Source organism: Crinia signifera, chromosome 7 (genome assembly GCF_055691185.1).
Source record: "Crinia signifera chromosome 7, ASM5569118v1, whole genome shotgun sequence".
NCBI classification, from domain to species: Eukaryota; Metazoa; Chordata; class Amphibia; order Anura; family Myobatrachidae; genus Crinia; species Crinia signifera.
The window spans coordinates 183294554-183307352 of NC_139223.1; the positions used below are offsets into that span (position 1 = coordinate 183294554).

At 49.1% G+C, this 12799-nt stretch overlaps 1 protein-coding gene across 2 annotated transcripts in view; it reads right to left on the bottom strand.

The window, feature by feature from the left end:
* LOC146020933 (UDP-glucuronosyltransferase 1A5-like) overlaps positions 1-12799 on the bottom strand; it is a 72090-nt gene that overhangs the window by 31677 nt on the left and 27614 nt on the right. Inside the window, exon 1 of one of the 2 annotated variants that reach the window (XM_083154582.1) lies at positions 3105-3999. The exons of the other annotated variant lie outside the window; for it this stretch is intronic. Coding sequence (XP_083010708.1) covers positions 3105-3971 — 867 coding nt within the window. The 5' untranslated portion in view covers positions 3972-3999. Of the gene's footprint in view, positions 1-3104; positions 4000-12799 lie in introns of those variants that run through there. 2 annotated transcript variants of the gene reach the window in all.

A 12799-nucleotide genomic window follows, 5' to 3' on the forward strand; every position in this document is an offset into this window, starting at 1 on the left:
CTTTATTATGGAGTGTGAGACAGATGCTAAGTGATATGATTGCATGCCCCCTTATGATGTCTCCAGTTAGATGAAAACTATAGGCAAGGGCAGAGGCAGAACTCTGGGAGGCAATGGAGTCATCTGCCACCGGGATCCTGCTCCCAAGGGGGCACCTCTACTCCCCTGCAACTTTGAATAAGTTAATTGAAAGCCATTGATATCACTTCTGTTGCTAACTCCCCCTCCTAGCAGGACCATAGATGTCACAGTTTCTTTATTTTAAACATAAAATACATACACACACGTGCATACATAAATTTATATAAGGTGGTGTGTGTGTGTGTGTGTGTGTGTATGTGTTGGGGGGGTCACCAATATTTATCTTGCCTCCGGGCAACTGGGACGAACTTACGCCACTGGGCAAGGGAATAACTCTGTCCAAACCAAGCTTCCAGACAATGTAAATAGCAAGAGCCAAAGTAAAGGCCTGATGCACATACTGGCTAAAATAATGCACAATTATCACTGACTTCATACAAACGGGTAGGGACCCGTAATTACTGCAGTGCTCAAAATAAATAATCCCATGTTTGCAGATCACAGCCACTGTAAGTAGTCACCCTACCCTAGATCAGCTGCGTATACTCTCCACATATACACAGACACCTTAGAGTATTAACCTCACAGCACTTGGAGCCATGAATCATCCTTTGCCATGGGCACAATCTATGTAATGTTTAGGTATTTTCACCATACATGCATGAGGCTCCTCCCAGTGCTCTGTGCTCCTCCCACAGACCGATAAGCATGGTTTATTGGCTTCTGGCAACATCATACCCTCCAACTGTACTGATTTAGCCGGTACAGTACCGTTTTTAAGCAGTCTGTACAGGCTAAATCATAGTGTACCGAATGTACCGGTTTTAGGCTGGTGTCACTGAAGGCATGGGCAGCACAGGGAGAAGAGTGGTTGGCTGCAGTGCAGAGTAAGGATCTTTTCCACGAAGAGAAACTAACCGATATACCCACACATGTAGTTGCACAGAAAGCCCTATTACACTGAATGAGCTGCGCTTCCCTTCCTGCACTGGCCTGGGTGTCATTCAGAGCAAGCGACCTAGCACACACGGCGGCTGCAACTCGCACTGGTCCCAGGCGTGCAGGGTAGGAGGAGAAGGAGGAGAAGAAGGCAGCAACACTGGAGCAGCAGGAGTTACTATTCTGTGGCCCAGCTTGTTGTGCCAGTGCCCACCTGACCCGCAATGGAGGATACAGACGAACTGGTAAGACCAAGTGGGGTGTCTTGGGGGGTGGACGACTGCTCCCACTATAACACTTCTTCCGCTCTTCGTCTTTTAACTTATACCAGTAGTCGCATCTGCTGGCCAAGTTTTGCAAACGTGAATCTCCTGTTGCGAACTACAAGTCACAGCATGCACTGCTGGCCACTTGGAGCCTGATAGCAGCTGGGGATCCACTATAGCTGTGCTGTTATGGAACAGCAGATGGAGAACTGTAGAATATGAAAGCCGATGCTGTCTGACAGGGGAGATGCCCATCTGTAAATAAGTTTGTATAACACTGACAGTGCTGCAGCCAATGGTAGCCGCCTATACGCTCTGCGGCCAATCACAGTGCAGGCACTGCAGCCAATCACAGTGCAGGCACTGCAGCCAATCATAACACAGACACTGCGGCCAATCACAGCACATTGGTCTGGAAAGGAATTTGCATCGTGCCTGCCCCATGCGACGGCGGAAGTGCACGAGCAGCGGCACAAATAACGGGACCAGGGACACGATCAGCATAGGTAACCTGGGTACATATAGCCATGGGGTGTAGTAGTTGGTGCACAGTACACATTCAGAAAGGGGACGTGGCTGCACCCTTTTTGCCCATGACCACGCCCCTTTGTTAATGGTCACGCCCTCTTTCTCAATGTGTACCGATTTCTTATCTTCAAATGTTGGAAGGTATGCAACATTAACCCTGGTTTCACATACCAGGGAATTTAGATGGTAAGCTCTAACCGGACAGTGAATGATTAAATATTCTCTTTAAAGCTCTGTGCAATATGTAGGCACTGCAGAAATAAAAAGCTATATTTATTTAACCCTTTGAGTGCCAAGTGAATTTGTCAAAATAGATGTAAAAAATTGCCAAGCAAACATTTTTCTTCATTATAATGACCTGTAATGTTTACCTTATATAGGAAATAATTTTTTTTTTAAAACACCATTTTTTATTTGACTTTATATAACAAATTTTGGTACTTGTGTACTTTCACGGCTCCCATCGCATGCCATCGCATGCCATATGTAGTGGCATGCGATGCGATGCGATTTTACCATGGTTTTCTGCATTTTTGTTTAAAATCGCATGAGATCGCATGCGATGCGATGTAATTTTTCACTGAAATTATGGACATGAGTTGAAATCATGTGAAATGCACCCCAAATGTCATTTTTCACACTGTACCACCCCCACTATCAATGCCAACCGGTACGCGTCCTACGACCTTTTCATACCCCCACTATCCACGTCGGCGTGGAGTTGAGAATAGAAAGTGTGGCGAGCGCAGCGAGCCCGAAGCGTGGCGAACGTAGCAAGCCCCGCGAGGGGACGCGGATACCTTCACAGGTATCCGTGTCCCCTCGCGGGCTTCACAGATATCCGTGTCCCCTCGCGGGGCTCGCTGCGCTCGCTCTATTCTCAACTCCACGCCGATGTGGATAGTGGGGGTATGAAAAGGTCGTAGGACGCGTACCGCCGCCCTTCGCCGGCTCGCTGCGCTCGCCACGCTTCGGGTTGGCGTTGATAGTGGGGGTGGTACAGTGTGAAAAATGACATTTAGGGTGCATTTTACATGATTTCAACTCATGTCCATAATTTCTGTGAAAAATGACATTGCATCGCATCAAATCGCATGCGATCGCATGCGATTTTTCCCTGTACGATGCACATCGTGGGAGCCGTGATTGTACACAAGTACCCAAATTTTTAACGGATATTTTGAACATCTCACAGAGATGCTGGCACTCAAAGGGTTAAACAATATAATCTACAACAAGGAGGATATACGTTTAAAATAATAAAATAAAATGCTATATTTCAATTCCCACCTGATTAAGAACCTTCTGTTTGACACAATTGATTCCTCCTATGAAGACCATGTTGGGCATCACCGGTTTCGGGTAATCAAACACAAAGTCGCCTCTCATCAACCAGATGGCTGCGTGGCCTAAAATCTCCTGCAGACTGACCTCTCTCTGTAGGAATTCTGAGGCCAGTAACTGGTAGGGAGCGTAAACAAAATCACACAGGAAGTATAAGACCACGTCATACAGGGAATTCTTCAACCGTTGAGGAAAAGTCATTTGATCGGTTAAACTTGTCAACATCCGTGGGACATAAGATAATGGCAAGGGGCACTTAGAGGCTTTAGCATCTAGATGGCAAGGTATGCCACGCAAGAAGAAAACAGAGGGCACCGATAGGTGCTCGGCAAGTATTTGACCACAGGGGATCATAGGATCCGTGAAGACAACATTAAAGTTCAGTTCTTCCAGGGACTGGATTAACTGGGTATTGTTCAACATTCGTACACAGGTATCTAACATTAGGGCCGCTCCTTCTCTCATCTTCTCATGCATCTTTGAAAATTTCTGGAGAAAAGGTCTTTCGTTGAAAATCTCACGTGTAAAAGATGATAAATGATTCTTTAGATATTCCAAGGAGTAGGATACAGGGTAGAACTTCACCTCATAGTCTTGAGAGTTCCGAAGATGGATATTGACTTCTGGAGCAACAACTACAACTTGGTGACCTTTTTCCCTTAGTAAATCCACTACCGGGCGCATGCTTAACCAGTGACTTCCGTCTAGCGGCACAACGAGAATTCTGCCACCCTCAACCAATGATACATGGCTAAAGGTAAAAACCATGACGGTAACATATCCAACAAATAAAGAGAGATGCGAGCTCGCCATGTCCTCACTCTGCAGAATGAAGCTTATCTGCTAACTGCATTTGAAGATTTGGACTTTTATATGTATTAGTCTCCAATACTTCATTGGGCAATAAATTAGGACATTGTGCTGAGGCGGTTGAGTATTAACCACATGTGTTGATTTTAAAGGGCAAATGTCATGATGTTTTAAATAATTAACATTGCAACCTTTGATATTATACCCTTTTACATAGTGCATTAATATGTGGCCGATTCAGGAATTAGTTGATTGTAAATGGCTATTTCAGCTTTTAATGCGAAAACTCATGCTTGAGCAATAAATTGTACAGATCCGTGTTACAGTAGATGGCCATTGTAAGTTAACCATCAATGGTAGCATTGATGATTAACTGGGTGTGGTTTAAGTGGCCAATGTTCGGGATTCCGATGGTAAGTATACAGACATTGAAATTCCAACCGCGGGTACTCGCTGCGCTCGGCACAGGTGTTATTCTCAATCTATGTGAGTTGTGGACCCCCACGAGGGAGAATAGGCCCTGTCAGTCAGGATCCCGACTGTCGGGCAGTTAAACAGTCAGAATTCCGATATCATTATACTGACCGTTGGGATCCCAACTGTGAGGCAGTCATCCGGTACCTGGTTAACCTTAATGGTTTAAAACACAGGGAAGCCACTGATGCTTTCACACACCAATGGTCATTCAGATTCAATGTCTTTACTGAACAAAGGGCCAATCAGAGTCTAGGGGCAGGGCTTCGCAGCTGGAGACCAGAACTTAGTAAAAAAAAAATCAGAGGGCTCTATACCATTTATGGCGTAGACCCAGTTGGAGGGCGGTGCGGAGTAAAAAAAAAAATAACAAGTGTGCTCTGAATAATGACACTAGTGGTAACCAAGGGTCTGTTTAGCTGCAGCCGCCGCTATCTCCGCTGTGTCTCTGCACTCCATGGTGGCAGGCGCTGCCTCAGCACCTGTCGTGTGCCGGCTCACTCCTTGGCAACCACGCCGCTATAGAGAGATACAGTATGCTAAAAACATGGGAGGTTATTCTGGTATTTCCGAATTCTTTCTGAGCGGTCCGCACGCTACGCTGTGCGGACATGGTATGAAGAAACGCCCACCGGTCCTCCGCATTCGGACGGACTCACACTTTAAGAAGAGGGCGTGTTTACGGACGACATCCAAACCTTGCGTGTGTGGTGGACACACACATATTCTGCACGGTCTTACAGCGTCTGCACGGTCTTACCGCGTCAGAACAGACGGGAACCTGCCTGTACGCACCGATGTTATTGGTGAATGTAAAAGTGACATGTATATTTATATTAGTGATAGCAAGTTCTGTCCATTGCTTGCAGTGTAAATGTGTGTAACAAATGCAGCCATGCTTTCAGCATAGATTTGTGTGTTTAGTAATGGTCCATTTAAGCTGCAAGGTTTCCAATTGAAGCAATGAAAAGAGTGTAATTAATGAGTAATGAGTAGAGGAGTGGATTGTATTGTGTTCAGGTGACATTGGTTCAGGTGCAGGAGTACTAATTGGGCGATCCGAATGCCTAGCATGACCGAGTGGTGTCCGCAAAGAAATACTTGCTTATGGACACCGCATATTTCTTGCCTTTTGGTTCGTTTGCAGTCGGTGTTCAGTCCGAATGCACGCCTACCAGAATTAGTGCACCCATAATACGCCCATATCTCCCGAGTGAATGTGGTGCACATTTCTGTACGGTATTAGTGAGAACAAGTACGGAGACCTTGCGTGGCACATGCGCATAGCGTTGCCTACGCATGCGCAGACGGCTAAAAAACGCCATCCGAAAGAATTCGGAAATTTACGCATCGACCAGAATAAGGCCCATAGTGACTGTGCCTTGAGTCTTGGAGGGTGTAGCTGGCACAGGGCAGGTGCTGACAGCACCATGGAGTGCAGAGTCACAGAGGAGAGGCACCGCCAGTACCCGTACAGAAAGCTGAAACACCCGGCTCTCTCTCAGTGCCCTCCCTTCCATATCTGTGTGGGCCGGGTTGTCCGTCAGGAGCTGCTGCAGGGTGAGAGGTGTGTGACCCAGAGTCGAACCATCAGCGCAAGCCGTGGGACCGGAAGTACAGCTGGCCTTCCTCAGCTACCACAGGCCAGTGATAGAGGGGACACCTAGTCATATGGTGTAAGCTGCGGGTGAAAGTCAAGGAGAACACGGCTGAGAGTATTCCTAGGAACCGGAGGTCCCCGCTGGGGAGATCGAGAACTGCAGTTAGACATATCAGACCAAGAGCATCCCCCTACAAGCAGCCCTTTTCAAGCAATGGAGGAACAGGTAGGGTAATTGACCACAGTAGGGTAATTGTGCTTAAACCATTAGGGTCATCCTTCCCCCTTTGTAGCCTCATCCTAACCCCCACAGCCTAACCCTAAGCATACCCCCCACAGCCTATCCCTGACCATACCCCCAAAGCCTAACCCTAACCACCCCCTATAGCCTAAACCTAACCATACACCCCCACCCACAGCCTACCCTAACCATACACCCCCCCAACAGCCTAACCATACACTCCCCTTCCACAGCCTAACCCTAACCATAAACCCCATCACAGCTGCCTTAGGGATTTCATGGCTGGATAACTAAAGCCAATTTCTCCCGAGTTGCCGTTACAGCCTGCGCTGCTGCTTCATGGCACACACATAGCAAGTATAGCAATGAGGCAGAGCTGACAAGAGAGGGAGGGCCCCCTGAATGCTTAATCAAGCCCTGGATAGTGGCAGCTGAGGGTTGGGCTTGCGAGGCTGTACCTTGATAGAGCCACTTGCCACTGAGGCAGATTTGTCGGCTTCCGTTTCAGTAGCAGTGGTAATATACGGGTCCCAGCTAAAAAAATACTGCCTCTGCGCTTTATCACCTGAAGTGCTGGGGGTGGGGGGGAGTCTGGTGTTGGGGGGTGGGGGGGGGGGGGGTTGGGGTGTTATGCTTTAATTTGCCTAGGGCGCTGAGAAACCTTGCACCGGCCCTATGTAGACCCATTATTGGCCAATCCATATTGAAAGCATTTTTGCAACACAATAGTTCACCTTTGATCTTCAAGCAGGATTTATGCTCTAATGTAATGCTCTCACGTCTGTTGTGGAGCAAAGGCACAGATTACAATGGGATGAGGAAGACAGACACAGGTTATTGACTGCTCTGTATCAGTGGCGTAACTATGAATTGGGCGCCCCCCCGCCGTTAATGGGGGGGCACCCCGCCCGCCGCACCCCCCTCCCCCGTCGCACCCCTCTCCCCCGTCTGCAGCCTTACCTGTCTTGCTGGTCCCGGCTCCCTTGCTGGCTTTATTCTTCTGCTATGGAGACGGACCAACACAAAATGTCCGCCCCCATACCGCCCCCCATACTGGCTGCCCAGTTTCAGAGAACAGTCTGTTATATGGGGCGGACATTTTATTGTGGTCCGTCTCACTAGCAGAAGAATGACCGTCCACCACTGAAGACAGGTAAGGCTGCGGGCGGCGGATAGGCGGGCGATGGATGGGCGGCGGGCGGGCAAGCGGCGGACGGGAGGGGGCTAACTATAGCACCGCAGCCCCCCAGCGCCCTCACATGCACAGCGCCCCCCCGCGACCGCGGGGGCTGCGGTGCTATAGTTACGCCACTGCTCTGTGTGTGGTGTCACCTGTTACTTGAACAGGAGCTGGTGCACATGCTCAGTATACAAAAAGGGCTGGGAGTGCCACATATATACAAAATATATATTTACAAAATACGGTAGGAATTGGCGTATTCGTATTCAGTCGTATTCGTATTTTTGTAATTTACTAATGTGAAATAACATTAGTATTTTGTATGTTACGACCGTAACAACCTGTTGTATTCGTATTTTTACAAAAATACGAATGTATACGCCATTGAATGAATACGCCTTGCTTAATAACATTACTCCAATGTCATTTTGAAATTTACTATCAAGTCGGATTTCAAAATACGAACCACTGAAGGTGCTGTGAGGGTACGAGTTCCTCAATCACTCAGACACCGAGCAGATGAAACCAGAAGAATGGTTTATTTTCCACAGCACGCACAAATAGACAATAAACAGTGGCAAAGGTAAATTGCAGAGTAGAAAGATATTCAGGTAGCAGGCCCAAACAGACAGTCCTTGTATAGTCACAGTCCCAGATCAGTTCCACAGGGCAAACTATCACTTAGCCCACACAGCAGTGATAGCATATAAGTCCACACGATACCTAGACAGAGCATAACCTCTTAGTCCAGGACAGTCCATCAATTCTACCCCCTCCTGGCTTGTGTGCCAGTCATTTTAAAAACTTCCAATTTCCCACGCTTCTCCATACCATCAGTGGGCTTGCACTCAATCCCTATTGGTGGATTCAAGTCAGGTTTATCCCCCCTCCCAGGTACTGCTGCTGCCCATCTGCTTCTGCCCCCTGCTGGGGTCGGTTCCAGAAAGTCTGGAAGTGGCCAAGATATGCATAGCAGAGTCAACCCAAGATATAAAACACAGTCTGATTACATTATGTGGTGATCACCCCCTGTGGTGATTGTCCTTCAGCTATCCCCCTCATGTAAACAGCAGGAACAATAATCGGCTGATTACATTATGGGCTGATCACCCCCTGTGGTGGCCGGTTCCACAAAGTCTGCTAGAGCCCAGAGGTTTACAAAGAATTGTCAACCCCCCTGGGGAGATGGTTCCTCTGCTATCTCTTTCCTGTAAATAGCAGCACAATAGCCGGGTAATTGGATCACCCCCTGTGGACATTTCCTGTTGATAGCAGGAGAATATAGACATACATAGAGAACAATAGGGCTAAAATGTACATTAATTACTGTGGAGTTCTACAGCCTAATACTATATGATCTGAAATACACACAGATTTGGGGGATAGAAACATCTATGGAGAATAAGAGGGTACCGACGGACTAAAATAGTACATTAATTACTACACCTAATAAAATATAGTAATTACAGATTTACAGTGAGTATGATAACCTCACATTCCTTCCCCTACTATTGTAGTCCCGGTACCAAGCTGTTCTGGAACCAATAACAACCTGGAATAGCGGGATGCAGAGCAGAGAATCTGGGGTTTGGATTTACCACCTGAGTCCCACAGGGTGACATCATACCAAACCCATCTTGTAAAAGGCGGCTGGTTTGCAGAACCAGCAAGGGCATGATTACAGTCTAAGTCATACATTGGAACTAACAAGGGATGTAGCGATTCCTCTTCTTCGGATTCTGGGTACCCCCCCTCTGCAACATTGTAACCTACTAATACTTTTGCCTCGGGCACAATGGGGCAGGGACCACTTTCCACCTCCCCCTCTTGCCCAAGGAACAGGGGCCAAACAGCAGGCCAATATAGGGGCTCTGGCCCTGGCACTTCCACCACCCCGTCATGTCCTTCCTCCCCCAAACCCAAACTAGGGGCATGGCAAATTTCAGTCCAGCATTTGGTCTCAATGTCCAGGGCTGAGGAGGGACCCTCCATCACAAACAATTCCGCTGGTGGCTGCAGGACAGGCTGTGTCAGCTCTGTCCCCTTAAAAGCCAGACGCTCACCTGCAGCTACTTCTGCGCACACCTCCTTCTCCGCGATAGCCTCCTTCCCCAGCTGAGTATGCTGGGCAGCCCGAAACACGACGTCATCTGTGACTGGTGGGCTGGTGGCCTGGATGTTGTCGGATACTCCTCTAACCACGGCGATCTCTTCTTGGACGCAGTCCTCATAGATCCCCTGGCAGCAGGATAATAGCTCTGCATCTCCCACCTCAGCAAAAGGGAAGCAGTAGTGCAGCTCCTCCTGAATAACCTCCTTCACTTTGGGGATAACCTCCCCCTGCAGAGAACACTGAGCAGCTTCCTCCCTAGGATGGGGGAGAAGCAATTGCAAACGGTGCCTTTCATCACGCCCCCTGCGACACTGATCTTGCCATGCTGGGGTATCCAGGAGCCCCCGATCAATCGCCTCTTCCTCTGCCACCACGAAGCACTCCTCCAGACACTGCAATTGTTCCCACACACTCAACTGTGCACCGAAATGGAGAATCCATGCTCGGTAATCAGCAAATGCATTTGTAGGATCTCCCTGATCGTGAAGGATCTGCTGAAGGATTTCCCCGCGAGTGCAGGATCGGATGGGTATCCCTCGCAGCTGACCTTCTGCTATCAGCTCCTCCATACTCATTTCTTCAAGGGCAGTTAGGGGCCCCCCTGACAACGACCCTTCTCTTGCAGTAACAATTAATTCTGTGGCAGACCCCTCGGTTGTCTGCCCAGATTGCAGTAGCCCCCTTCTAGACCTTTCCTCTGGTTCTATCTGGGGCATCAATGTATTCTGGACTTGTCCTTCAGCCTCAGAATATTGTCCTCTTTGTAGCATCTGGGTAACTGTGGCAATCACTTCCTCTGTAAATTCTACAAACTCTGGCTCTCCTAGCAGATTCCAAGAAGTGGCCTCACCTTTACAGTGCAGGAATGCATCCCCCAGGTAACACACTTTGTCCTGTATGCTGGATACTCTCCACCCGCTGACCATCTGCTGAGCGTCTTCCCAGTACTTCCAGATATACTGCATTTTCCTGACAATAAATAACAGATCCGGCTTCCCAGCCTGCCGATACACTGAAGAACCTCCATCCCTGAGCTCCTCTGCTACAGGGGTCTTGAGGCATCGATTTTCTTTCCTTGGAAACATTTTCCCTTTCACAGGACTGACACCTGCTCACTTGCTGAACATCACCTTATTGCATTTTCCGTTTCCTTACATATGGTCTGATCCTCTGTTCTCTGTGCTTTCTGTGCTCGATGGTTGGTGTCTGAATGATCCCACTGTCGCTGCCGCCAAATGTGAGGGTACGAGTTCCTCAATCACTCAGACACCGAGCAGATGAAACCAGAAGAATGGTTTATTTTCCACAGCACGCACAAATAGACAATAAACAGTGGCAAAGGTAAATTGCAGAGTAGAAAGATATTCAGGTAGCAGGCCCAAACAGACAGTCCTTGTATAGTCACAGTCCCAGATCAGTTCCACAGGGCAAACTATCACTTAGCCCACACAGCAGTGATAGCATATAAGTCCACACGATACCTAGACAGAGCATAACCTCTTAGTCCAGGACAGTCCATCAATTCTACCCCCTCCTGGCTTGTGTGCCAGTCATTTTAAAAACTTCCAATTTCCCACGCTTCTCCATACCATCAGTGGGCTTGCACTCAATCCCTATTGGTGGATTCAAGTCAGGTTTATCCCCCCTCCCAGGTACTGCTGCTGCCCATCTGCTTCTGCCCCCTGCTGGGGTCGGTTCCAGAAAGTCTGGAAGTGGCCAAGATATGCATAGCAGAGTCAACCCAAGATATAAAACACAGTCTGATTACATTATGTGGTGATCACCCCCTGTGGTGATTGTCCTTCAGCTATCCCCCTCATGTAAACAGCAGGAACAATAATCGGCTGATTACATTATGGGCTGATCACCCCCTGTGGTGGCCGGTTCCACAAAGTCTGCTAGAGCCCAGAGGTTTACAAAGAATTGTCAACCCCCCTGGGGAGATGGTTCCTCTGCTATCTCTTTCCTGTAAATAGCAGCACAATAGCCGGGTAATTGGATCACCCCCTGTGGACATTTCCTGTTGATAGCAGGAGAATATAGACATACATAGAGAACAATAGGGCTAAAATGTACATTAATTACTGTGGAGTTCTACAGCCTAATACTATATGATCTGAAATACACACAGATTTGGGGGATAGAAACATCTATGGAGAATAAGAGGGTACCGACGGACTAAAATAGTACATTAATTACTACACCTAATAAAATATAGTAATTACAGATTTACAGTGAGTATGATAACCTCACAGGTGCAAGTGCCAGTCTCTGCTCTTACACATGTGTGGTACCTTCCCATACTTGTATGTGACTGCTCCCCTACTCCCTGTATCTGCTGCGGGGAGCCCCCTCCTCCTCTCCTGCCCTGCTGCTCCCTCGCACACTACTAGGTTGAGCAAGCGGGTGCCAGGCTGTACACCCACAGTAGCTGGCACACTGCCACATGCTGCAGTCCCTCCTGTACATGTCCCCGGGCAGAGCCGCTACCGGAGAGTGTGCCAGTCCCGTAGGCGGTACCTGGTGGTGGAGGCGCTGCCCAGCCCTCGCAGCGGGGATTTACCGCTGCTGGGATCTGAGTGACAAGAGAAGCGCTGCACCCCGGACTGGCACGCCCAGCCTCTTTATTCGCACATCGGGTGGGGCCGGGGATGGTTGCACGGATGCGAGCTCCCATCCACTGGAGCCTTCATCCCCGGCCCCTGGAGAAGAGAAGCCGTGCAGACGGGAGAGGAGGGGATGCAGAGATGGAGGAGGAGGAGGACGGGAGACAGAGGGTGGCGGAGCGGGCCGCAGAGCGAGCACGGACCGCGGCCACATCCACAGCCCCCGCCATAGGAGACCACCATGGCCGCCAGCAGGATCCCCCGACCGCATCACCCAGCTGCTGCGATCAACTCGGTGGCATCAACTCGGCCCCCGGCAATGATGGAAGAGATGTGTACCGTGCACAGCAGGATCCCCCGGCCACACCAGCAAGATCCCCCTGCCACGGCACACGTGGTCCTCAGGCCCCCAGGCCACTCTGCTGCAGCAGACTGCAGGAGCCTGTCTGCACCCACTGATGCTCCTGCGAACCCAGCGGCAGTAGCCCCCAAGGGCGGAGATACCACTATACTACCAGGGGTAGCCCAGAGAGGGCCCAACTTTGGCCCCTGGCCTCACAGACTGAGTATTTCATGCCCTACCATCCACTAGGGCATGGTGGGAGAATAAAATAGTG